Raw genomic sequence first — 26,623 nt, forward strand, 5'->3', positions numbered from 1 at the left:
ATCAGTTCATCAGTTAATATTTGGAGAGAATGAAAGAAGCACCCCTGAACTGGTCCTTACCTCTAGCTGGAGAGTTCGATGACTCACAAGTAGGTATCATCTCAAGAGACTGAAAGCTGACAGGAGGAGAATTAGCCTGGGAATCTGAGGCTAAGCCAGGTGAGAGTCACTGGGCAGGTGTGCTGCTTCTTCTCTCCTGATGCCAGCGCTGCCCCTTGGCATAGGATGTGGTTGCTATGGTGACAGCGTAGCGAGGAGGAGAAGGAGTAGAGGGCACCCTCAGACAGCAGTGAAATGTCTGCTTCTACGCCTCTAACCTGGCTCAAGTCCTGAGATGCCCAGTGCCTGCTGAGGACATGACGAGGCCAAGAAGGCCAGGCAGCGGCTCCTTTGTGTCCCCGTCGCCAGCGTGCAGGCCCCACGGAGTCGGACTCCTCCCACGCACTTTTGGTGATTTTTCTCTTAGGGTTTCGACACCTCCCTGTGCTATCTTGCTTCCATCACGACTGTGTCACCTCCATCAGTCCTCGTCTGTTTAGCCCAATCTTCCCTTGGACACAGGGGAGCTACGCGCAGCAAGGGCCGTGTCCAGAGGCTGGGGCTGTGCTGACACCTGTTTCCTCCAGCAGCTCATCCCTGCCGGAGCTCTGCACAGGTAGGATCCCCACCCCATCCATAGGTACCCAGGTGCCGGGCCACCTTTCTAGGTGATTTATAATAGGGGAAGTAAAAAGTGAAAGTGAAACTGTTAGTCCCTAAGTCATGTCCGACTCTTTGTGACCCCATGGACTGTAGCCTGCCAGGCTCCTCTGTCCATGGGGATTCTCCAGGCAAGAATGCTGGAGTGGGTTGCCATGACCTTCTCCAGCGGACTTTCCTGATGCAGGGACTGAAACTAGGTTCCCCACATTGCAGGCAGATTCTTGACCATCTCAGCCATAATAAGGGGAAGAGATAGATAAGTATCTCAACACGCCAAACAAAAGGTACTAAAGACAGAGATAAGAAGGACAGCTTAACAACAGGAAAGAACAACCCCAGAACACCTAAGCTGATATGTTTCGATGTGTAGACCTCGAGTGTGTATTTGTGTGTAAAGATTACAAAAGAGACTACAAAAGAATCAATGACTTTGACAAGGACCAGAAAAAGTCGATTTTGTAAAGCCAAATGCAATTCGGAACTTTAACAGAGATCTGACTTTTAGACTTTTGCCTAAAGTGAAAAAATTAAAAAAAGGATTTTATATTCCCTTTGACTTGTTCTCCTTAAAACTTTTGGAAATCTTTAAAAGCATCTTTAGAATGAGGTTGTTGTGCCCTGGTCACGTGCAAGGCCCAGTGCTGGCATCTTCAACCAAGTGGCACCGAAAACAGCACTAACTCAGATTCTGATGCTTTACTCCTTTTACATAATGACTCAGTATAAACTGTTTTATTTCCTTTGTGATTTTTCTTTGATCCATGGATTTTAAGAAATATGTAGGTAATTCGCCATTAAGGAATATGTAAAAAAGGGTTAATATACCAGGCCTGAAACCACCATCCTTTGAAAGGTCTGTGAGGTTTGTCCTTGGCTCCCATATGGACACTTGGAGTTTTCTCACCATTTGATAACAGAAAGAGGGACTCATTGTACCAAAATTATTTATACAAATAGTGTTTCTCGTGATGAACACCAGCTTCCTTTTGGGAAATCCAGAATTTTGACCCATGCCAAGCACAAGGTGCCTATATGCCTGAGCTCCAGTAAAAACCCTGAACACCTAGGTTCAGGCATATTTCCCTGGGAGACATTTCACGAATCTCATAAGCATTTGCTGCTGGAGTGATTGCTTCCTGTGTGGCTCCACTAGAAGAGGACTCTTTGGAGATGGCACTTGTCTTTCTCCAGATTTCCTCCACAACCCCCTTTCCTGTGACAATTTTGTTCTGTTTCCTTTACTCCACTCTGTCCAGGTACCTGCTAAGCCTTTCAAATAAACTTTCCATCTCTGTTATCACATTTTTATTTCAACATTCCCATTTTTAAGCACAATTTTCATTTATGTGCTAAAATTCGCTTTTCACATACACTGTCCACCTTTTCTACCACATCCTGACCCATGTTTTTCAGTTATTCTATTTTCTGTTGGGATATAGTTGCTTTACAATGTCCTGTTAATTTCTGCTGTACAACAAGGTGAACCAGCCACACATATACATAAACCTCCTCTTCCTTGCATTTCCTTCCCATCTAGGTCACCACAGAGCATTAAGCAGAGTTCCCCGTCCTACACAGTCAGTGCTCTTTAGCCTCCTATTTTTTACAGAGTATGTATAGTTTCTATTTTATACATAGCCTATAGTATATATAGGCTTCCAAGGTGGCGCTAGTGGTAAAGAACCTGCCTGCCAATCCAGGAGACATAAGAGACACAGGTTCGATCCCTGGGTCTGGAAGATCCCCTGGAGGAGGGCATGGCAACCCACTCTAGCATTCTCGCCTGGAGAACCCCCGTGGACAGAGGAGCCTGGAGGGCTACAGCTCATAGGATCGCAAAGAGTCAGACACCACTGAAGTGATTCAGCACACACGTGAGTACAGTGTATATATGCCAGTCCCAATCTTCCAATTCATTGCACCTCACTTCCGCACATGGTATCTATACATCTGTCTGTGTCTCTATTCCTGCTCTGCAAATAAATTCATCTTTACCCCTTTTCTAGGTTCCACATCTATGCATTAATATATATATTTGTTTTTCTCTTTCTTACTTACTTGACTCTACATAACACCTGTATTTTTTCAGTTATTTTAAAGTCCTTACTTTCTAGTTCCAACAGTTGCACCATCTCTAGGTCTCCTTCTATGACGACTCTGTTCTTGTCCAGGGGTTGAATCTCCTTCCCTTTCCGAGTGTCTCATATTTTCTTTATTTTTTGGTATGCTAGCTATTTTGCGAAAAGAGCAGTTAAAACAGAAATAGAAACCACTGATGCTCAGAAAAGGGCCCAACTGTTCTGCCACGCTTCTAGTGCACATGCGCATGTGTGGGGGTGATGGGCGTGGGAGTGGTCCTGCCTCAGTCGAACCTCTAGTTACCCAAGTCTAGTCTTGCATCTTTCCTTAGATTCTGTTTAACACTAGCCTCAAACATTTTGAAGGTAGCACCAGGGTTTTCTTGGGATTAAGACACCTGCTCTGTGGTACCTTCTCATGCCAGCCCCAGCAAACTAACACTGATAGGCATGAAGGTATCAAAGTGGTATCTTTGACTGGGTTGTCCAGCATCAAAAAGGCAGAGGGTGAACAAAGTTCCCACACTATTGCAGCAAAATCATAATAATCTTTATTTAAAATCAGAGTCCACAGTGAGAAGCCATCCCATGTAAGTATGTACATGCCTGATGCCCTGGGTTTCCCCATATCGCTCCATTCTCTCAGCTCCTGGATCATCACCAAAACCTGTGGGGGAAAAAAAGGTCCCAGTTAGTGGACTGTCAGCACTGAACCCTGGCAAGCCAGGTGACATCTGCGGGTCCAGTGAACCGAAGTGAGCTTTACTCCTTCAACCACAGTTACTGAGCAGCAGCTGCGTCACACACTCAACCCAGAGCGAAAAGATACAGGGCAAGAGGAGAAGGTGGGGAACACCCCACCGCCTTCACGTCAGGAGGGGCTAGCCAGCCCCTGTAGTTGGTGCCTGGGGGCAGGAGGCAAGGGGAGCGGAACTGCCCAGACTGGGAAAAGTGGCTGCAGCCCCGGGAGAGGCCGTAGAATTCCTGTGTGTCTCTGTCTGAGGCCTAGACTGGGAGGCCTCCCTGGGTGGGACTCTCCACACTGGGCAGTTGAATCCCAACCTTTCAGTCACAAAACCTGGAACATCTACTTTCTTAGCAGTCTGGTTAAAGACCACCAGGGTCAGAATCAGATTCCAAGACCCTTCCCAAGATCTGCACAGTCAAAATCTCCTGTTTGACAACCTCCCAGGTCAAACAAATGAACAAACCAACAAAAACAACAAATAACAAGAGCCCCAGGCTCCACACCTAGCTTTGAACTCAATAAGCTCTGTGAGCTTGGGAAATCACATCACTTCTTAAAGTCTCTTCTTTAAGTTTCTTCCTACAAGCATGGGTAATATCTTTTCCAGGACTTTTAAGAATTAAACAAGATAACACATATCCAGTACCTGGAGCCCCCAAGTTTCCAGGTGGCACAGTGTGTTGGTTGCTCAGTCGGGTCCGACTCTTTGTGACCCCAGGGACTGTAGCCCGCCAGGCTCCTCTGCCCATGGGACTCTCCAGACAAGACTCTTGGAGTGGGTTGCCATGCCTTCCTCCAACGGATCTTTCCGACCCAGGGATCAAACCTACATCTCCTGTGTCTCCTGCGCTGGCAGCTGGTCTTTACCACCAGCACCACCTGGGAAGCCCTCTCTCAGCGACAGTGCCGACTGAATGTCCCAAAACATTAGAAAGGTCAAGTGTTTAAATATGATTACCAAATGTTCAGTAGCAAAATTCCAATGCTACTAAGTGTTGGGGGGAAACCCTGAGAATACACAGGCTGAGGAAGGCCCTGGGGCAGAGGTGCCCCCACTGCCACACACACCTTCCCGTCCTCTTCCCTCCACCCCCATCTTCTCGGGTGCCTGCTTCTCTCCTTCCGGGTCACCCTCCACTCTCTGTAGGTAGAAGAATGTCGAGGGAACGATGCTAAGTGCCAGCCACGCCCGCACTCTCGGGCCGTGTCATCCCAGCAACTCCTCACACAGCCCTGAGGGGGCAGGCGGCGGCACGGTCTCCGTTTAAAGGGGAGCAACTGAGGAAAACAGGGGGAAGGGGTCTGCCAACCACGCAAGCAAGTGGCACAGCTTGAACAGGGTGGGACCAGGAAAGGAAGCTGGGCAGGCTCCACTCTAGATGCCTGAGGGGTGTGTGTGTGTGTGTGTGTGTGTGTGTGTGTGTGTGTGTGTGTGTGGTATGTCTGTAGTGTGGTGTGAGTGGGGTGTACAGTGTACATAGGATGTGTGTGTATCTGATGTGGTGTGTGTGTGGTATGTCTGTAGTGTGATGTGAGTGGGGTGTACAGTATCCATAGGATGTGTGTGTGTGGTATGTTTGTAGTGTGGTGTGAGTGGGGTGTACAGTGTATATAGGGGTGTCTGTGTGATGTGGTATATAGTGTGTCTACAGTGTGGTGTGAATGGTATATACAGTTTATATAGGGCTGTGTGTGTGGTATATCTGTTATTTGATGTGAGTGGTATATACAGTGTATATAGGGCTGTGTGTGTCTGTAGTATGTCTGTAGTGTGGTGTGAGTGGTGTGCACAGTGTATATAGGGGTGGGTGTGTGTGTGTAGTGTCTGTAGTGTGGTGTGAGTGGTGTGCACAGTGTATATAGGGGTGGGTGTGTGTGTGTGGTATGTCTGTAGTGTGCTATGAGTGGTGTGTACAGTGTATATGGAGCTGTGTGTGTGTGTGTAGTGTCTGTAGTGTGGTGTGAGTGGGGTGTACAGTGTGTATAGGGGGGCATGTGTGATGGGGTGTGTCTGTAGTTGTCTGTAGTGTGATGTAAGTGGTGTGCACCGTGTATACAGAAGGTGTGTGATGTGGTGTGTGTGGGTTTGCACACACGCAAACACGTGTGTAGGGAAGATCCTGGCAGGGCTGGGGTGCAGGATGCTGTGCTCTGAGCGGCACCTGCAGAGCGCCCCTCTTCTAACCCTGCAGAGCTTCTCCTTCCAGCCTAGCTCACACAGGAGCCCTCGACTCCTGCAGCCCCTCAGGAGGGGGCCAAAGCAGCAGGATGCCCAAGCAGGAGGGCAGCAGTGGGGAGGAGGCCGCCTCTTGCACCCCAGGCCCCTCTGCCTTCTGCTCCTTCCTCGCCCATGCGGGACCAGGCCTGGCACACCCGGATTGTGGGCGGGCTGGGCCCGATGTTCTCGCCGGGACGCGGCCTCCAGGACCTGCAGGGGTCCCTGGCTGCCTGACCCCAGCGTGCTGAGGGGCTTCTCGTCCACAGGGTGAAAGGCCCCCAGACGCACGCTGTCCTCTGGCTGGCACAGCCCAGGCGGCTGACCTCCCGCGAGGAGTGGATTCTCTCCCATCATTTCCTGAGTGCGTGGCCCGGCCGGGCATCAGGTGGGAGATTATCTGCCTGCACAGGGTCCCGGGCGCTATCAGCGGGGGTAGGCTGGCTGCCCGGGCCCTCAGCCTGGCTGCCCTTGGAAGAGCTCTGCAGGCAGCGCCGCGGGTTCCAGAGGGCAGAGACGATCCTCTTGTATTCCCTGCGGAAGTTCTTGTTCAGGAGCCCATAGATGATGGCGTTCAGGCAGCTGTTGAAATAGGCCAGGAAGTAGCTAGAGACAAACAACCCCTCTGGGATCCGGGGAGCCACTTCTTCGGGGTCAATGGCCACGGCGAGGCCGATGCAGTTCAGCGGCGCCCAGCAGATGGCGAAGATCACAAAGACCACGAACATGCTCAGAAAGCTCCGCACGCGACCGGCCCCCGGGCGCGGCTTGCTCTCCGCCTTGACCTTCCTGCGGGCGCGCAGCACCAGCACCCAGATGTGCAGGTAGCAGAAGCACACGACGGCCACGGGCAGCAGGAAGTGCACGAGCACCACGGCCGCCGTGTACCCGGCGCTGGCCGTCTGCGCGAAGGTGCACGAGTAGACGCGCGGGTCGTACTCCAGGGACCCCACGAAGAAGTTGGGCAGCAGGACCAGCAGGGTGAGCAGCCAGACGAGGCCGACGTAGAGGGCGGCGTGCCGGCTGCGGCAGAGGCGGTGGTAGGTCACGCTGCGGCAGACGTAGCAGTAGCGGTCGACGGCGATGGCGGTGATGTTGAAGACGGAGCCGACCACGCTCAGGCCCATCACGAAGGCGCTGGCCTTGCAGTGCGCCTCCCCCAGGGCCCAGCCGTCGTGGAAGATGGCCGCAAGGGTCAGCGGGTAGGGGTACAGGGCTACGGCCAGGTCAGCGAACGCCAGACTCACCAAGAACAGGTTACCTGGAGCGGGAAACAGGCAGAGAGAGTCAGGAGGAGACCTTGCGATCTCCATCCTCTAGAATATTCTAGCTTCTGTCCCTCCCAGGAGGGACTCTCCCAGGACACCGATGTGCCACTGTCACCATGCATCTGGGGGCCCCCTGCAGAGGCTGCAGTGACCACCTCAAGGGTTCAAAGCACCTGGCCGAAGGAAAGGACCCAAAAGGCACAGCAATCAGAAGAGCCAGGTCTGATCCCAAGGGCATTTGGGAAAAGGGGGCTCAGAGCCACTCAGTTGGGAGTGCCCCCAAGTTAGACCCTCAGGAAAAGCAGATTCTATACCTGTAGCTACAGACAGACCTACAAGGTAGAGAAAGTCCTCCCTGTCCAGATACACATTGTCACCCCACCTCAGAGAAGACTCCTGGGGAAGCTGGGAGACCCACAAGCAGGCTTCTTAAAATGTCTGTTTTAGCCTCAGATGCTTGAGGTCACCTCACTCAGAAACAACTGAAACGACATTTGTTAGTTCCCTGGGAGTTCTCAGGACCCAACTGTTCCTGAGTCCAGAGCTAAGTTAGGATCTGAGGGAAAAGTGTTAGTCACTCAGTTGTGTCTGACTCTCTGCGACCCCACGGACTAGTAGCCCTCCAGGCTTCTCTGAACGTGGAATTCTCCAGGCAAGGATACTGGAGTGGGTTGCCAAGCCCTGCTCCAGGGGATTTTCCTGACCCAGGAATCAAACCTGGGTCGCCTGCATTGCAGGCAGACTCTTTACCATCTGAGCCACCAGCGAAGGGTCTGAAGGAAACAGGGTGTAACTGAATAGAAAGGAGCTCATTTGGACATGTGAAAGTGCTTTCCAAGCAGTGAGCTTCCCTGTCTCTTGAGACTTTCAAATACAGGTTGGATGGTGGAGGAGAACCCTGCCTTAGGGTAAACTGTGAGACTCCTTCCTATTCTACTATTTCGGGACTCTGTTTAGTTAATGGGAGAAAATCCCCCTCAAATTATTTCATGCTGGTACTACAGGCAAGAAGGGCACATCTCAGGACCTGCTTGGGATGTGGGGGAATCTCCTGCTTTTTCATTTAATTCTCGGCCATGTTCTGTCTCCACTGGTAGATTTCAGTTTCTGATTCCACATATGCATGCTAAGTCACCTCAGTCGTGTCCGACTCTGTGTGACCCCATGGACTGTATCCCACCAGGCTCCTCTGTCCATGGGATTCCAGGCAAGAATTCTGGAATGGGTTGCCATGCCCTCCCCCAGGGGATCTTCCTGACTCAGGGATTGAACCAGTGTCTCTTATGTCTCCTGCACCGGCAGGCAGGTTCTTTACATCTAGCACCACTTGAGAAGCCCTTCTGACTCTACTACTTAGACCTTACTTGGTCTCAGAGAGTGAGGGATTACCTCTTTCAAATCTGTTGTCAGATGACTCAGGAATAATTAGAGTTGATTTACAATATTGTATTAGTTTCAGGCGTACAACATAGTGATTCAGTATTTTTATAGATTGTACTCCATTTAAGGTTATTATACAATATTATCTGTATTCCCTGTGCAATTCTTAAAGTTTATTTTGCACATGGTATTTTTCTCTCTGAATCCCTTATTGCTATGCTGCCCCTCCCCCATACCTTCACCCCACGGATAACCACGAGTTTGCCTCTGTATCTGTGACCCTGCTTCTTTTTGTTATAGTCACTATTTGTTCTATTTTTAGATTCCACATAGAAATGGAAACACGCGATGCTTGTCATTCTCTGTCTGACTTATTCTACCAAGTCGAATGGCATCCAGTTCCATCCAAGTGGTTGCATGTGGCAAAGCTTCACTCACTGTTGGGGCTGGGTGAGAGTCCACTGTGTATGTGTATACCCCGCATCTTCTTTATCCAGTCATCTGTCGATCGCCTCCACACCTTGATAATTGCAAACAATGCTGCTATGAACATTGGGGTGCATGTGTATCTTTTTGAATTAGTATTTTCTTTTTCTTTCAGACATATAACCAGCAGTGGAATTGATGGATCATGTGGACAGTCTATTGAATGTGAGAAACTATTTGCAAATGGTATGTCCGATAAGGGGTTAATATCCAAAATGCAAATAGCTCATAAACTCAATATAAAAAAAAAACAAATAAACTGATCAAAAAATGAGCGGAAGACCTAAATAGATGTTTTTTCAGAGAAGACACACAGATGGCCAACAGGCTTATGACAAGATGTTCAGCATCACTAATCATCAGAGAAATGCAAATCAGAACCACAGTAAGATATCACCCGACACTGATCAGAATGGCTATGACCAAAAAAACCCCACAAATAACAAATGCTGGTGAGGATGGAGCGAAAAGGGAACAGAACCTTAATACACTGTTGGTGGGAATGTAAACTGATGCCGCCATTGTGGAACACACACAAAAGAGAAATTAACTGTTGTTTTGACATTTGGAAGTGGGCACTGGAAGTTGGAGTGACCTGGGGTAATCGCAGTGCTGTTACTTTTTAACTTGACCAAGTCCTTGAACTTCTTTTCTCTGTGACGACTGCTTTGTCAGTTCTGTTCTTTATTTTTGGAGCCCTCTTTTCCCCTCCTCAGACACACGTGGCATGGCTATTTCTGTGACAAAAATCCCTTCTTTCCAATGTGGGGATGCTAGCCTCCGCAGGGCCCACGGCCTCCTGGCAGGGTGGCAAAGGAGCTTCCAGCCCTTGCAAGCACGGGCGGACAAAGGCTCGAACGGCTGGGAGCAGGTGCGGCTCAGCCCGCTGTTTCTCAGGAAGCAAGTCAAGCTGTGCGGTGTTAACCTGGCCCAGCCCAGAATAACGCCCCAGAGGCGGCAAACAGCCTGTAAACAGTGGGTAGAACACATTCGGCTCCACGTGGAAAGTGATTCAATTACTCTTCCCCATTACTCTGGCTGTTCCTAAAAGGCTGAAATCAACCAGTTCCTGCTGTAGATCCATCTGCCCAGACATCCTATCGTCTCCAGACTTTCTTGACAAAATTCCAAATTAGAGGAATAAAATTCTTGCCGTGTTTCCCATCTCTAAGAAGCCAGGCTCTGTCTAGAGGAGAGGGGAGGCTGAGTTCTCCAGTCCCATTTTCTACAGACAGGTGAGAAATCGAGCAGGACACACAGTGCTGCTCATCACCCCGGGCACAGGCCTCTAACGAGCATTTATCTCACAAGCCTTGGCATGACTTATTTTCGTCGGCCTCCATCAGACAGGGCATGTTAGTGGAGACAGACCTTCACAACAGGGTTTTGTATTAATATGGATGGAACTCCTTCCAGTATTCATACACAAAGCACATCCTTCCACATACACAGCCACCACGGTCCCCTCCCTCTCGGCCTACTTTTCCTTTTTCAGGAAATCTAGTCCTCAGTGGGGATGTGTTAATCTGGAAGAGAACCAGCACATGTTGAGCTATCCGGTCTTCATAAGAATTCTGCATCCCTCTTTCCTGTGTCCACTCTGTTTTCTAAGAAGAATGTGTTGGTTTTTAATTGTCTCTGCTCTTTGAGCTAAAAGTAGCAATGCAGAAATAGATAGTTGTGGACTCATTTGCTCAACAAATACTGCTGAGTATTTACTGGGTACTGGCTCTGACTGTTGGCTTCCCTGGTGGCTCAGCCAGATGCTCTGACTACGCTGGGGCTGAGGGTATGGGGTAAGCAAGAATGACGCATCTTCTCCTCTTACAAACCTCATGGTCTCATACAGGGGACAATGAAATGAAAGTGAGATGTAATGGGACTTCCCTGGTGATCTAGTGGTCACCGTGCAGAGCGGCCAGGCTTGATCCTGGTCAGGGACCTAGATCTTGCATGCTGTAAATAAAAAAATCCTGCGTGCAGCAACTAATGAACCCCCATGCCTCAACGAAGACAGGAGGCGTGCTGCAACTAAGACCCAGGGCAGCCAGGTAAATTAATGAAATACAGTTTTTAGTGAGACACTGTGAGTGTTATGATGGGGAAGTTAACACTATCATCTCTGTAATCCTTTCCAACAAGGTTAAACTTCCCATGCCTTGAGGTCTTCCTCCATCTCTCACTTACTCAAAAATGTGTGTTGTGTCCACTGAGCACCTATCATGCTTGGGTAGGGCACAGTGATGGCTGAAAGACATGCCCCTGCCACTGAGATGCCCACAGTGCTGTTGGGGAAAGAGACACAGAAACTGCCTTTTTGTGGAGGGAGAGCTGGGCAGGAGACCAGCATGAGGAGGTGAGAACACTGGGGAAGAATCCAGTCATCCTGGGGCTGAGGGCAGTGGGCAGTGGGGTGGGGATGAGGATGGTCAAGCACGACCAGCCAAGGGATCAGCTACAAATCACAAAGGCCCTTCTTACAGGCCTGCCTCCATCCCAGGATGGTTATTTACCTCAAATGGGATCTTGCATGGGAAAGGATTTAAGAAATAATAATAATCTTCAAACAAATGTGAGATATTCTTTTTAGTTATATTCAGGGATAGGCATTTGAAATAACTGAGTAGGTAATTTATTAAAAATGTGACTTCTTCACAAATACTAAAATAATGTCCTTTCATATTAACATAAGATCCTAATTGGGCTTCCCTGGTGGGTCAGTGTTACAGAATCTGCCTACCAGTGCAGGACACCCAGGTTCCATCCCTGGGCTGGGAAGATCCCCTCAAAGAGGGCATGGCAACCCACTCTAGTATTCTTTCCTGGGAAAATCCCATGGACAGAGAAGCCTGCCAGGCTACAGTCCATGGGGTCAAAAAAACAGTCAGACACAACTTAGAGACTGAACAACAAACAGAGTTCCTAATTAATCCCCAAATTCTTTGAGGGTGAACATTGTTTTCTTCCAAAATTAAATTATGAAAACCCTGGATTGTGTCGGTAAATCATACAAGGGCTCAGTTGAAATCTAACATAATTTTAACTTACACTTAGCAAGCAAATAGCATATGCAAAAATAAGATGGAGATATTTTAACCACTTAAAAATATATTTAAGAGCACAAGCATCAACTTAGTAACTAAAGTGATTATTGCTTTGCTGTGCTCAGTGGCACAGTCATATCTGACTCTTTGTGACCCCATGGACTGTAGCCCACCAGCCTCCTCTGTCCATGGAATTCTCCAGGCAAGAATACTGGAGTGGGTTGCCATTTCCTTCTTCAGGGGATCTTCCTAACCCAGGGATCAGGATCAAACCTGCGTCTCCTGCTTGGCAGGTGGATTCTTTACCACTCGGCCACCTGGGAAGCTCTATAAGATGCTTACCACAAAATCTTATATCATAACCATCAAAGCATTGCTTGGAAACTCTTATGGAGGCATTTTATACTTTAATTAGACTTGGTTATAACAAGAAGGCTTCCCTGGTGGTTCCCAGGCGGCTGCGAGCCGGCGCACTAAGCATGGCCGAGAGGAGCTACCGCACTTCCGAGGTCAAGGGCAGCGGCCTAGAGTGCCAGGCTGCGATGGCGCAGGAATGGCCGAGAGGAGCTATCCTGCATCAAAGGCCAGTGGCGGCCGGGAGGAGACACCCTGCGTCCGAGGTCAGGGGTGGCCCAGAGAAGCCACCTTGCACCTGAGGCCAGGGGCAGTGACCCTGAGGAGCTACCCTGAACCCGAGGCAAGGAGTGGCAGCTGGGAGGAGCCACCCACGCCCAAGGCCAGGGCCGGCGGCAGGGAGGAGCAACCCGAGAGGCGGTGGCTGCACAGGCACAGGAGAGCCTAGAGGAGCTATCCCACGTTGAAGGTCAGGAACGGCGGCAGTAAGGAGATACCCCTCGTCCAAGGTAAGGCGCAGCTGCTGTGCTTTGCTAGAGCAGCCATGAAGAGATACCTAAAGCCCAAGGTAAGAGAAATCCAGGTAAGATGGTAGGTGTTGCAAGAGGGCATCAGAGGGCAGACACACTGAAACCATGCTCACAGAAAACTAGTCAATCTAATCACACTAGGACCACAGCCTTGTCTAACTCAATGAAACCCAGCCATGCCTGTGGGGCAACCCAAGACGGATGGGTCATGGTGGAGAGGTCTGACAGAATGCAGTCAACTGGGGAAGGGAATGTCAAGCCACTTCAGTATTCTTTCCTTGAAAACCCCATGAACAGTATGAAAAGGAAAAATGATAGGATACCAAAAGAGGAACTCCTCAGGTCATTAGGTGCCCAATTTGCTACTGGAGATCAGAGGAGAAATAACTCCAGAAAGAATGAAGGGATGGAGCAAAAGCAAAAACAATACCCAGCTATGGATGTGATTGGTGATAGAAACAAGATCCGATGCTGTGAAGAGAAATATTGCATAGGAACCTGGAATGTCAGGTCCATGAATCAAGGCAAATTGGAAGTGGTCAAACAAGAGAAGGCAAGGGTGAACGTCAACATTCTAGGATTCAGCAAACTAAAATGGACTGGAATGGGTGAATTTGACTCAGAAGACCATTATATCTACTACTGCGGGCAGGAATCCCTCAGAAGAAATGGAGTAGCCATCATGGTCAACAAAAGAGTCCGAAATGCAGTACCTGGATGCAATCTCAAAAACGACAGAATGATCTCTGTTCGTCTCCAAGGCAAACCATTCAATATCACAGTTATCCAAGTTTATGCCCCAACCAGTAACACTGAAGAAACTGAAGTTGAATGGTTTTGTGAAGACCTACAAGACCTTTTAGAATTAACACCCAAAAAGGATGTCTTTTTCATTATAGGGGACTGGAATGCAAAAGTAGGAAGTCAAGAAACACCTGGAGTAACAGACAAATTTGGCCTTGGAATGCAGAATGAAGCAGGGCAAAGACTAATAGAGTTTTGCCAAGAAAATGCACTGGTCATAGCAAACACCCTCTTCCAACAACACAAGAGAAGACTCTACACATGGACATCACCAGATGGTCAACACCGAAATCAGATTGATTATATTCTTTGCATCCAAAGATGGAGAAGCTCTACACACTCAACAAAAACAAGACCAGGAGCTGACTGTGGCTCAGATCATGAACTCCTTATTACCAAATTCAGATTCAAATTGAAGAAAGCAGGGAAAACTGCTAGACCATTCAGGTATGAACTAAATCAAATCCCTTATGATTATACATTGGAAGTGAGAAATAGATTTAAGGGCCTAGATCTGATAGATAGAGTGCCTGATGAACTATGGATGGAGGTTCGTGACATTGTACAGGAGACAGGAATCAAGAGCATCCCCATGGAAAAGATATGCAAAAAAGCAATACAGCTGTCTGGGGAGGCCTTACAAATAGCTTTGAAAAGAAGAGAGGCAAAAGCAAAGGAGAAAAGGAAAGATATAAGCATCTGAATGCAGTGTTCCAAAGAATAGCAGGAAGAGATAAGAAAGCCGCCTTCAGCGATCAATGCAAAGAAATAGAGGAAAAGAACAGAATGGGTAAGACTAGAGATCTCTTCAAGAAAATTAGAGATACCAAGGGAACATTTCATGCAAAGATGGCCTCGATAAAGGACAGAAATGGTATGGACATAACAGAAGCAGAAGATATTAAGAAGAAGTGGCAAGAATACACAGAAGAACTGTACAAAAAAGATCTTCACGACCCGGATAATCACAATGGTGTGATCACTAATCTAGAGCCAGACATCTTGGAATGTGAAGTCAAGTGGGCCTTAGAAAGCATCACTACGAACAAAGCTAGTGGAGGTGATGGAATTCCAGTTGAGCTGTTTCAAATCCTGAAAGATGATACTGTGAAAGTGCTGCACTCAATATGCCAGCAAATTTGGAAAACTCAGCAGTGGCCACAGGACTGGAAAGGTCAGTTTTCATTCCAATTTCAAAGAAAGGCAATGCCAAAGAATGCTCAAACTACCTCACAATTGCACTCATCTCACATGCTAGTAAAGTAATGCTCAAAATTCTCCAGGCCAGGCTTCAGCAATATGTGAATCGTGAACTCCCTGATGTTGGGCAAGCTGGTTTTACAAAAGGCAGAGGAACCAGAGATCAAATTGCCAACATCCATTGGATCATGGAAAAAGCAAGAGAGTTCCAGAAAAACATCTATTTCTGCTTTATTGACTATGCCAAAGCCTTTGACTGTGTGGATCACAATAAACTGTGGAAAATTCTGAAAGAGATGGGAATACAGACCACCTAACCTGCCTCTTGAGAAACCTATATGCAGGTCAGGAAGCAACAGTTAGAACTGGACATGGAACAACAGACTGGTTCCAAATAGGAAAAGGAGTGCGTCAAGGCTGTATATTGTCACCCTGCTTATTTAACTTATATGCAGAGTACATCATGAGAAACGCTGGAGTGGAAGAAACACAAGTTAGAATCAAGATTGCCAGGAGAAATATCAATAACCTCAGATATGCAGATGACACCACCCTTATGGCAGAAAGTGAAGAGGAACTCAAAAGCCTCTTGATAGAAGTGAAAGAGGAGAGTGAACAAGTTGGCTTAAAGCTCAACATTCAGAAAACGAAGATCATGGCATCCAGTCCCATCACTTCATGGGAAATAGATGGGGAAACAGTAGAAACAGTATTAGACTTTATTTTTGGGGGCTCCAAAATCACTGCAGATGGTGACTGCAGCCATGAAATTAAAAGACGCTTACTCCTCGGAAGAAAAGTTATGACCAACCTAGATAGCATATTCAAAAGCAGAGACATTACTTTGCCGACTAAGGTCCGTCTAGTCAAGGCTATGGTTTTTCCAGTAGTCATGTATGGATGTGAGAGTTGGACTGTGAAGAAAGCTGAGCACCAAAGAATTGATGCTTTTGAACTGTGGTGTTGGAGAAGACTCTTGAGAGTCCCTTGGACTGCAAGGAGATCCAACCAGTCCATTCTGAAGGAGATCAACCCTGGGATTTCTTTGGAAGGAATGATGCTAAAGCTGAAGCATTGGAAAAGACTCTGATGCTGGGAGGGATTGGAAGCAGGAGGAGAAGGGGATGACAGAGGATGAGATGGCTGGATGGCATCATGGACTCGATGGACGTGAGTCTGAGTGAACTCCGGGAGTTGGTGATGGACAGGGAGGCCTGGCGTGCTGCGATTCATGGGGTCGCAAAGAGTCGGACACGACTGAGTGACTGAAGTGAACTGAACTGAACTGGTGGCTCAGATGGTAAAGAATCTGCCTACAATGTAGGAGACCCGGGTTCAGTTCCTGAGTCGGGAAGATCCCCTGGAGAAGGGAATGGCAACCCACTCCAGTATGCTTGCCTGGAGAATCCCAGGAAGGGAGGACCCTGGCGGGGTCCCTGGGGTCACAAAGAGCCCGATGTGACTGAGCCACTGACACACATAACCACAAGAAAACCATCGGTATAGCACATTAATGGTTACAATATGCACTCACACTAAGTGACTCAATTGTCTTTCACAGGAATCCTTTATGGCTGATTTTATGATGGATCAGCTGATTCCATTTTACAGATCAAGACATTAGCACCCAGAATATGTGAACAGAGAAAGAGGGGAGGAATTAAAAAAAAAAAAAAACAAGAAGAGAAACAAGAGGAAATCAGGAAAAAGAAACGTCAAAGGGATTAACGGTGTGGAGTTTTTGGTCATCACAAGAGTGAGAAAGTGCAAAACAGTGCCCTCTCACCTGCCAGCTAGGAGACCAGCAGGGTGAGCAAGGGCGAGCCTGGTGAGTGCTGGAGAACACGCTCCTGCACTGGAGGCCACCCTCCTAATCTGCTTTGCCTTCAAGAGGAGGGAAACGAACTGGTGCTTGGAAAGGGCTATCCTTTGATAGCGAGGCTGTGGAAGATTTTTTTCTTTTTCTCTCTTTTAGATGAGAGAGGCTTCTATCTGACACATAATAAGCACATAGTAGTCTTTTTTTTTTAATTTGCAATGATGTGCTGATTTACAGTGTTGTGTTGATTTCTGCTGTACAGCAAAGTGATTCAGTTATACATGTATACACCTCCTTTTCTTATATTCCTTTTCATTATGGTTTAATCTTAGGATATTGAACATAATCCTCCGCGTTACACAGGAAGGCCTTGTTGTTTATCCATTCTATATATAACAGTTTGCATCTGCTAAGCCTGTGTATAACAATCTTCAGTTCCGTTCAGTCGCTCAGTCGTGTCCGACTCTTTGCGACCCCATGAATCGCAGCATGCCAGGCCTCCCTGTCCATCACCAACTCCCGGAGTTCACCCAGACTCACGTCCATCGAGTCCGTGATGCCATCCAGCCATCTCATCCTCTGTCGTCCCCTTCTCCTCCTGCCCCCCCATCCCTCCCAGCATCACAGTCTTTTCCAATGAGTCAACACTTCGCATGAGTTGGTCAAAGTGCTGGAGTTTCAGCTTTAGCATCATTCCTTCCAAAGAAATCCCAAGGTTGATCTCCTTCAGAATGGACTGGTTGGATCTCCTTGCAGTCCAAGGGACTCTCAAGAGTCTTCTCCAACACCACAGTTCAAAAGCATCAATTCTTTGGCATTCAGCCCTCTTCACATCTTAGCCTTAGTCTAACAATCTTAGCTATTACCTATTATTGGGATTTTTATATTATTATCACCTGCATTATTATTTATATTATCAGTCATATATTATTATAATTGCATAAAATTATGACAACTTGATATCATTATTACAAAGAACAAGAAAGAGGCTCATAATATTGGACTAGGCTCCCTGGGAGAGAAGATGTGAGAAGTCCTATAGCATGAGAATGGTGAAGTTAGGACATTGCTTCTAAAGCGTAAACTCCCTCAGAACCGGGACTTAACACCCTAAGTTTTCCTCTTTCAGCCATCAGTATCTTAAACTGTAAGACAGAATAGGGCACAGGATTTTCTGAGTTTTGCAGCATATCATGCTAAATACAGACACCAAACTTTGTGGGGAGGAAAAAAAGGCAGTCTAACATGAAAATGTTCACACTTGGGGACACTGAGGACTCCAAGGGGGCAATTATCAAGGATTATGAGCTTTCTGGCTATTTGGCTAAAAGACATAATTAAGAGATTTAAAATGCTTCTATTTGTTCTCAGTAAAGAGAAAATACTTAGAGCTAAAATGTGAAATTGGAAGGCTCAGGCAACATCAGAGAAGGAGTCTAATGAAGCACAGTTTGGTTTTCAGTTGATAAGAAGCCCTCCAAAGCCTGAAGGCTCAGCAGCTCAGAAGATGCTTGCCACCAAGGGATGTCTCCAGGAGTGCTTGATGGTGGATAAAGCCTGGCTGAGGCGGGGCCACTTACCTGGTAACGCCTGGATGGCGGGGGCTGTGGGCCCATTAAACATTTCCTCCAGGCCCTTCAGAAGCTTTAGCTCAGGGTCAGCCTGTGATGTGTAAATAAATCACCATATACCTCCTCAATTCAGGATCTGCTCTAATCTAACGGGGCATGCCAACAGGGCCAGGCTGAAATCCCCCCAGGAAGTCTGCAGTGCAGCCAGTGGTTCTGGGTGAGAGATGATGCAGACCCTGCTCACTGCTGGGCGTCCAAGCGACAGAGTGCATTCCAGACAAGGACCTGGGTATTCAGCAAGCACTCCATGTCTTTCTGGGTAATCCCAACGTCAGATATTCCACATCCTTCTTCCTTACAAATTACAAGAATGCCCTAGGTATGGCCATACCTCCACTCACTAACAACACCTCCCCGACAGCCTCCTAATCCACCTGCAGAATAAGAATCCATTGTCAGGCAGTGGCTCCTGATCATAACCTGGGAAACTAGGATCCCTGTGCCGGTAGGCCAGGAACCATGGATGCCGTGGTGCCTTCCGCTAGCTGATGGAGACTCTCTCTGCATTACAGTAAGGACACGTTTCTCTCAGCTCTTTTCTGTGTGGCTGGCAGTCTGGATGGTGCAGGGTAATGACCGGAGGCTCCATTTTATAGGCGGTTTACAGTGAGTAGCCTCAAGCCAGAATGGGCAAGAGGCACATACACATTACTATATATAAAGCAGATAACTGGTAAGAACCTGCTGTAGAGCATACAGGACTCTACTCAGTACTCCGCAATGGCGTGGATGGGAAAGAATCTCAAAAAGAGCGTATGCATGTATACGTATAACTGACTCACTTTGCTCTCCCCCCGAAACTAACACAACGCTGTAAATTAACTATACTCAAATAGTTGGAGAAGACTCTTGGGAGTCCCTTGGACTGCAAGGAGATCAAACAAGTCCATTTCAAAAGAAATCAGTCCGAATATTCATTGGAAGGACTGATGCTGAAGCTGAAACTCCGATACTTTGGCCACCTGATGTGAAGAGCTGACTTTGGGGAAGACCCGTTGGAGAAGACCTTGATGCTGGGAAAGATTGAAGGCGGGAGAGAAGGGGACGACAGAGGATGAGACGGTTGGAGGCATCACCAACACAATGGATATGGGTTTGAACACACTGTGGGAGATAGTGAAGGACAGAGAAGCCTGGAGTGTTGCAGTCCATGGGGTCACAAAGAGCTGGACACACCTTAGTGACTGAACAACATCAACAAACACCGATAAAAATTTAAAAACAAACTCCCCAAGGAGTCACTGGGGCACAATTTTAGGGAGCCGGCTGGCCACGAGGAACAACAGGGGTCAGTACACTCTAGAGAAGGTACCAGTCAGCTTTTGAGGACAAGAATGAGATATACTTTGGGCTTTTAGTGCTCATGGCAATTCAGGTCCCTGAGATTCATACTGATGGTGTGAGTGGTGCTGAGTATACCTCACCTCATGAAGCAAAATTAATACCTCCTATCTCACTGCTTTCTTGATTATTTTGTCCATTTCAATTTGTTTCAGCAGACCTAGATTAAGTTTCAGAAACGGAATAAAAGTCTCTGCTCTCAATGATTTCACAGTCCTGTGGAGACAGAAAAAACTCAAAGTGGCACTGCAAGGGAAGTGCTGTGTGGACTGGGCGGGGTCGTGGGGGGAGACAGTAACCACGCCTTTTATGATATTAACTATAGAGCCAACAACCAGCAGGAGGGCTGAGGAAGGGGTTGAGCTAGTGTCTTGGGAGAAGACAGTCTACCTCTATGTTGGCTACTTTTCCTAGTCAAATTTGACTTTGAGGTCTGCAAAAAGAAAGCGAAAGTGGCTCAGTTGAGTCCGACTCTTTTCGACCCCAGGACTATACAGTCCATGGAATTCTCCAGGCCAGAATCCTGGAGTGGGTAGCCTTTCCCTTCTCCAGGGCATCTTCCCAATGGAGGGATCAAACTCAGGTCTCCTGCATTGCAGGCAGATTCTTTACCCACTGAGCCACCAGGAAAGCTCAAGAATACTGGAATGGGTAGCCTCTCCCTTCTCCAGTGGATCTTCCCGACCCAGGAATTGAACCTGGGTCTCCTGCATTACAGGCAGATTCTTTACCAACTGAGCGACCTTGAGGTCTGCAGCTGGTGTGCAATTCTTAGAGCCTGAAGGAGCCTCCATTTTTCGGCTGAGCCTTACAGCATATGGGATCTTCCCTGACCAGGGATCAAACCCGAGCTCAGGATTTTAACTGCTTGCCGCCATGGTAGTAAGGGATTTGAGGGAGATATTCTCTAGCCAAAAAGAGGCAGGGGAGCTTCCGGAGATGAAGAGAGAACATCAGAGAACACAGGCCGGGAGCGGGTGGCAGCAGCTCCCGTCTCTGTGAGCCGGAGCCGAGAGCGGGGGCTGTGACCCTGGGGAGTCCCGCAGGCTTGTGCCAGGGGCCGGGCCCCATTCTGTAGGTGCAGGAAGTGGTCCCTGGACGCAGGGGTGCGCCTGGCCATGGCGACAGGGAGGGTGGAGGGGCGGGGAAAGCTGTCTGGGGACCAGGGACATGGCTTGTTTAGGGGAGGATAAGAGTGTGGACTGGGGCATGTAGAGATACTGTGAGACCAAAATCAGGGGGACTTGGGGAACAAAGGAACCAGTGACGACTCTCAGGGATCGGGTGTCTCAAAGATGAAGAGAGGAAGGAGGCTCAGGAACTAGCATCAGGTGAGTCAAGGGAATGGAAGGTCCCGGGAGGGCGCAGCCCCCAGCAGAACACAGCACAGGGCATCTCCCAGGAGGGCAGACCCGGGGGGGCTCGGGGAAATGGGGAGCAATGAGTGATTAATGGATATAAACCGTGAGTCAGAGGTCTGCTGAAAAGGAGAAAGGAGTCATGAAGCTAGAAGGACACATAAGACCAAGGAAAGATTACTTTTTCTTTTAATCAAAGGATCCCCAGTGTGTGGAGGTGGGGAGAGGGGCAAAAGGGAAAGAGAAATTGAAAACACAGCGAGAAAGAAGGAAGGTGATGGAGGAAGGTTCTGTAAAAGCAGGAAAGGAAAACAGAAAATACAGGGGTGGATGTTGGCGAGGCCTGGACAGGGGTCGAACAGCAGGGGCGGGCACCGGGAGAAGTCCCCAGACGCTCCGGGAGAGCCTGGGGTGCGGAGGGTCCCCAGGGAGCACGCGGGGAAGTGGAGACACCGCCCGCGCCATACAAGGAGTAAGGCTCGGAAGCGCAGCAGGGAGGGAAACAGACTCCTGACCTTACCTTCTAAGTGGCGCAGTGCTCTGCATCTGCCTCCCTCCCTTCCTGTCTGCACGCTCTAGCACCATCTCTAAGAAAGTAAGCCCAAGGCATGAGCACAGAAGTCGCAGACAGGGGAGTCCCCCGTGCCCACAAAAGTACAGTCAATCTAACCATCTACACTGCTATGGAACATCCCTGTTATTAACAATAAGAATCTGCCAGACAGAGAAACTGAGTTTATAATAGTCAAGTAGAGGATAATGACACCTGCTAAGAATGCGGTTGTGACTTTAATGTGTGCTGTGTGCCTGAGTTATTGTAAATGTACATGTTCTCATTATTACAGCCCTGTTTTCTTAATACGGATGAATTAAAGAACTAGACTCAATTACAGAAAGGTCCAAGATGTTTCTTAAAGTAACTCCAAACTCTTCAGTAAGAGGAAAACCTGACGAATAGCAGTGAAAGTCGCTCAGTCGTGTCGACTCCTTTAAATTATATATAAATTATATATATGTGTGTGTGCATGTTAGTTGCTCAGTGACGTCTGACTCTTTGTGATCCCGTGGACTCTGACCTGCCAGGCTCCTCTGTCTATGGAATTCTGCAGGCAAGAATACTGGAATGGGTGGCCGTTCCCTTCTCCAGGGGATATTCCCAAGCCAGGGATCAAACCCAGGTCTCCCACATTGCAGGTGGATTCTTTACCAGCTGAGCTACCAGGGAAGCCAATGAATAGTAGAAGGGGTGCTGACTATTCAAAGTGCTGTAGGTGTTCGGGCGTCTTGTGAAATCTCAGTCTGCCAAATGCTTTTTCATGACCATTAGCAATAAAGCCAAGGGTCAAATAAAAACTGGTTAAGTTGCGTGACTGGGGCAGGAAACTGTCAGAAATAGGAAGATCCCCTGAAGGGAACGGCTACCCACTCCAGTATTCTGGCCTGGAGAACACCACGGACTGTATAGTCTGTAGGGTCGCAAAGAGTCGAACACGCCGGAGCTACTGTCACTTTCACGCACAGATATGGTATTAAATTCTTTTTTCTGGTGCTGGGCTGTAGCAGATTCGCCAAGACACAGGGAGGATGAACGCAGGGAGTGCTAGTGTTTTTAACACGCTCATTACCTACCCCAGCCATACTCTCAAAGCAATAAGGTCTCTGTGAACTTCACTAGGAGAGAAGAAGAGGCCAGCTTGCCTGCGGATGGAGGAGGGGAGAAGAAGCTTGCCTCCTTCAGGCAAAGGAAACAGCACCCGGCCCCAGCCACCTCGCCCAACGGAGGAAGCCCACAAAGGCTCCTCTAAACACCTGGTTAATCTGGGAGAGAAGCCCTGCTTCCCTGGGCAGGAAATGAATCCTTGTGGCTGCTACAAAAGACAATATGATCAAAATGATTTTAACCGGCTCTTTCCTAGAAGATAAGCCTCTATTCCAAGGACACAACAATATCTTGAAAAAGTTATTGCAGATAATAAAAGTCACCACCACTGAAATGACTGAGTTAGAAAGTTTAACTTTTCCTTTCCTTCCAGTTTAACTGACATGTAATTGAGACCCAGCACGGTATATTTAAGGAGCAAAGCAAGATGATTTGATTTACATACACCATGAAAAGATTACCACAATAAGTTTAGTGAACATCCATCATCTCAAACAGATGCAAAAAGAAACAGAAAAAAAATGTCCTTGTGATGAGAACTCTTAGGATTTACTCTCAACAACTGTCATGTGACATACAGCAGAGTTATATTTACCATGCGCATCCCAACTACTTATTTATCTTAGAAGTGGTCGTCTGTGCCTTTAGATTGCCTTAATCCAGTTTCCTCTGCCCTCAACTCTTGCCTCTGGCTCTACAAATCTGACCTCTTTTTCTGAGTTTGTTTTTGAAGTATAACTAACCTATAACAATATGTTAGTTCCTAGGGCACAACACAGGGATTCAATACTTCTATACATTTCAAAATGATCCCTATAAATAGTTACCATCTGTCACCATACAATTACTTCAAATGTGGTTTCCAATATTACAGATAGAAGCCCACATTTTTGTTTGTTCTTTTAGATAAAAAAGCTTGGGAGTCACTGGGTCACATAAAGTGTTTATAACAATGTACTAGAAATAGCCTTTCTGAATGGTCTGCCTCCTTAGAAAAGCATGAATAAGTTATCTGATTGGTTTTCTGCTATCTTTTCATTTTAATTCACTCTAACATTTGAGTTGCCCCTAAGGCCCAAACAGGGAAACGACAAATGGACAAACGGGTCACTGAGCTTCTCCAAAAGCTAGATGGTCAGCATGCTCCGATGACCCTCGGGGTCAGAGTTCAGAGACTCCCTCCCTCTGGTTTTGTTCCCTGGCACACCTACACATGAGAAAGTTGAAACGAGTGTATCGAAAGGGAGAAATAGGATTGCAACACTATTTTGCCAAATTATTATTTTAATCTTCGTTTAGTCCTACGAATTCCCTGTCTTCATTAAACACGGGGTTATTTGAAAACAATGCAATTCCCACCAAGTAGAGGCTGCCGACGGCTGCCTTTGCAATCTTGTTTGGAACCAAGATGAGGAGCTAAGTATCGGACCAAATCTCTCTAGAGCGTTTCCACTAATTTACTCATTGTCTCAGTAAATATTTTCCAAGCACGTGCTGCGTGAACCACTGTGCTTGGCAGGGGAGGGAGGTGTTGAAGACGAGATTCCTGTGGCCACGGAGGGGCACCATCCAAATCTGCAAAAATTGGAGCGCCTTGGACAGCTTTGACTTTCAGACGCTCCTATTTTCACAGCTCCCTGCTCTGCCAAGAAGCGCGCGAAAAAAACTTTATCCGATTTACGCCCGCACTGATGCGCCAAGTGCTTCCCGGAGCGTTTCCAAGAGCCACACGTTGGGGAAAGGCAGCAAACTCAACCTAAGTTTGGGTTCAAGACCAAACCTGGGGGACTTGTTGAGAGAAGGGAAGGCGGCGCGGGGAGCGGAGGACAGACCGGGCGGCCGACTGCGCGGTGAGTGTTAGACCAGAGACGCGGCCCCCGGGAGCGGCCGACGCGGCGGCGGGCGCAGCGCTCACCTGCGTTCCGGAGCTTGCGGTTGCCCAGCACCGAGAGGATGACCAGGAGGTTGCCCACGATGTCCACGGCGGTGGTGACGACGAGCACCGCGGACAGCGCGGGAGCCACCCAGGGAGGCCGGGGCGCCGCGGAGGGCCGCGCGCCGCCCGCGCCAGTCCAGCGGGGGCTCTCGGCCCGGCCGCCCGCCTCGCAGCAGTTGGCGAAGGAGCCGTTCTCAGGCATCCCGGACGCTCCGGCGCCGCGCCAGCCAGGGCGCACCCAGTCTCTCCGCAGGCGGGGCGCCCCTTTCCCCGCCCAGCCCCGCGCACCAGCGAGGAGGCCAGTGCCGAGGCACCTGGACGAGATGATTAATTAAGCGTGGGCAGGGGGCGGAGAAAAACGGAGAGGAGCATTTGGGGTGCAGGCGCTGCTGAAAGAAGCGCGTCTCCGCTTGGCTCGCCCAGGAGCAGGTGCGACGGCGCGCCGCCCGGAGCCCAGCACGTGCCTGGCCCGGTTCCGGCCTCAGCGCCTGAGCGCGCCGCACAAGAAGCTGGGTGTCCAGGGACACCCAGATTCTCGGACTGGAAAAGGTGCTGCTCGTCAGGACCTGCTGATTGGCTGTCAGAAGGGCACTGCCCCTCTAAAGCGAATACATACCTCCAGGCATCGCGGAGAGATCAGGCAGGCAGCAGCAGGAGAAGGAAGACCCTGCGCTGTTTATTTGCTGTTTACCTGAGAAGTCTTGGCGATGCCTCAGCCCTGTCCTCTTTATAAAACCGCGACAATACTTACGAACATCTTTTTAAACATAATAGTACTTAAAAAGATGCATGGTCAATAGTGGGGGTTATTATAAGGTGTTTTTTGAAGGGATTAGACCACAAAGAGGAGTGCAGTATGGTTATAGGAAAGAAGAAACGCAGATGCCCTTTATTTAAAGTGTGTGAGCACTTAATCTTATAATAACAATTGCTCGTCCCTCTCCAGGGTAATTTTATGCCAAGTACTGTCTTACCCACTTTTTGCATCACTAGAATCAAAATGGCTGATAATCTATTTGGCAAAGAAGTAAAGGACCTGCTTTGATGAGAATGAAAAATGGTACAGTCACTGCTATTTGGTAGTTTCTTATACAATTAAACATATTCCACTTTTTGACCTGCAGTGAAATGAAGATGAAACATATGTGCACAAAAAAATTTGTGCAAGAATTGTCCAGAGCAGGGTTAGTTATAGTAGCCTAGACAGCCCAAAGGTCCCTCAAGAGAGGAATGGATAAAACAATTGTTAATTGTCAATATGACTCATCAGTAAAAGTTACAGATACACAACAACATGGGTTAATCTAAACAGTATTATGTCGAGCAAAAGAAGCAAGATATAAAAGCCTACATTCTTCATTATTCCGATTGTATGATGTCCAAAAACAGGGAAATTCATCTATGGTGATAGTTATCAGAACAGTGGTTGCCCAATGCGAGGTGAAGATTGACTGGAACAGATCATGGAATAAATTTCTGGGATGTTATTGGTATGTGTTATTAATGTACATTTTACTCTCCCACTCTGCACACACACAAAAAAAAACAGAAACAAAAGAACCGAGAGAGGAACTCTAACGGTGTGATGTTGCAGGAGAAGATTATAGTTAAAGCAATAAATGCCTTGAGAGGTGAGCGCATCTGAGCCCAAGGAAGGCAGATCATTGTTAGGAGAGAGAGGCTTTCCCCCCTACAGGGGAAATGAAGCATAAGCCAGTGCAAATTTGGATGTGTTTCTAAATCGGCAGGAGATGGGGGAGTTCCTCTCTGGCTACCATCTTCTCAGGGAGCTCCGGGCTACCTCATTAGCTGGGATTCAGGGGGAAAGAGTGTGGGAGACGAAGACAGGAGGCCTGAAATGTCATTGCAGAAAACAGGAACTTTAAGAAAACGCAGCAGGTGTATCAGGAGACGGAAACGACCCGATGCAGCTTAAGATGACGGCTCAAAATGAAGCTCGTCAGCCTTGTTGGTGGCTCTGTAGCAGCAACTGGGAGCTGCTCGGGGTGGATGAAGAGAAGGCAGAGTGAAGCTCACCCAGAATGTCGATTTGCCAGTGAGGAGCAGCT

At 48.1% G+C, this 26,623-nt stretch overlaps 1 protein-coding gene across 1 annotated transcript; it reads right to left on the bottom strand.

Annotated features, from left to right (window-relative positions):
* Positions 1 to 3,311: 3,311 nt before the first annotated feature.
* On the bottom strand, positions 3,312 to 25,270 carry MTNR1B (melatonin receptor 1B; the record flags this gene model as incomplete). Its single annotated transcript, NM_001130938.1, is given in 3 exon segments — positions 3,312 to 3,445; positions 6,069 to 7,004; positions 24,534 to 25,270. Coding segments are annotated over 2 exon segments (1,131 nt in total). The 5' UTR covers positions 24,757 to 25,270.
* Between the last annotated feature and the right edge of the window lie 1,353 nt (positions 25,271 to 26,623).

Source organism: Ovis aries, chromosome 21 (assembly GCF_016772045.2).
Source record: "Ovis aries strain OAR_USU_Benz2616 breed Rambouillet chromosome 21, ARS-UI_Ramb_v3.0, whole genome shotgun sequence".
NCBI lineage: Eukaryota > Metazoa > Chordata > Mammalia > Artiodactyla > Bovidae > Ovis > Ovis aries.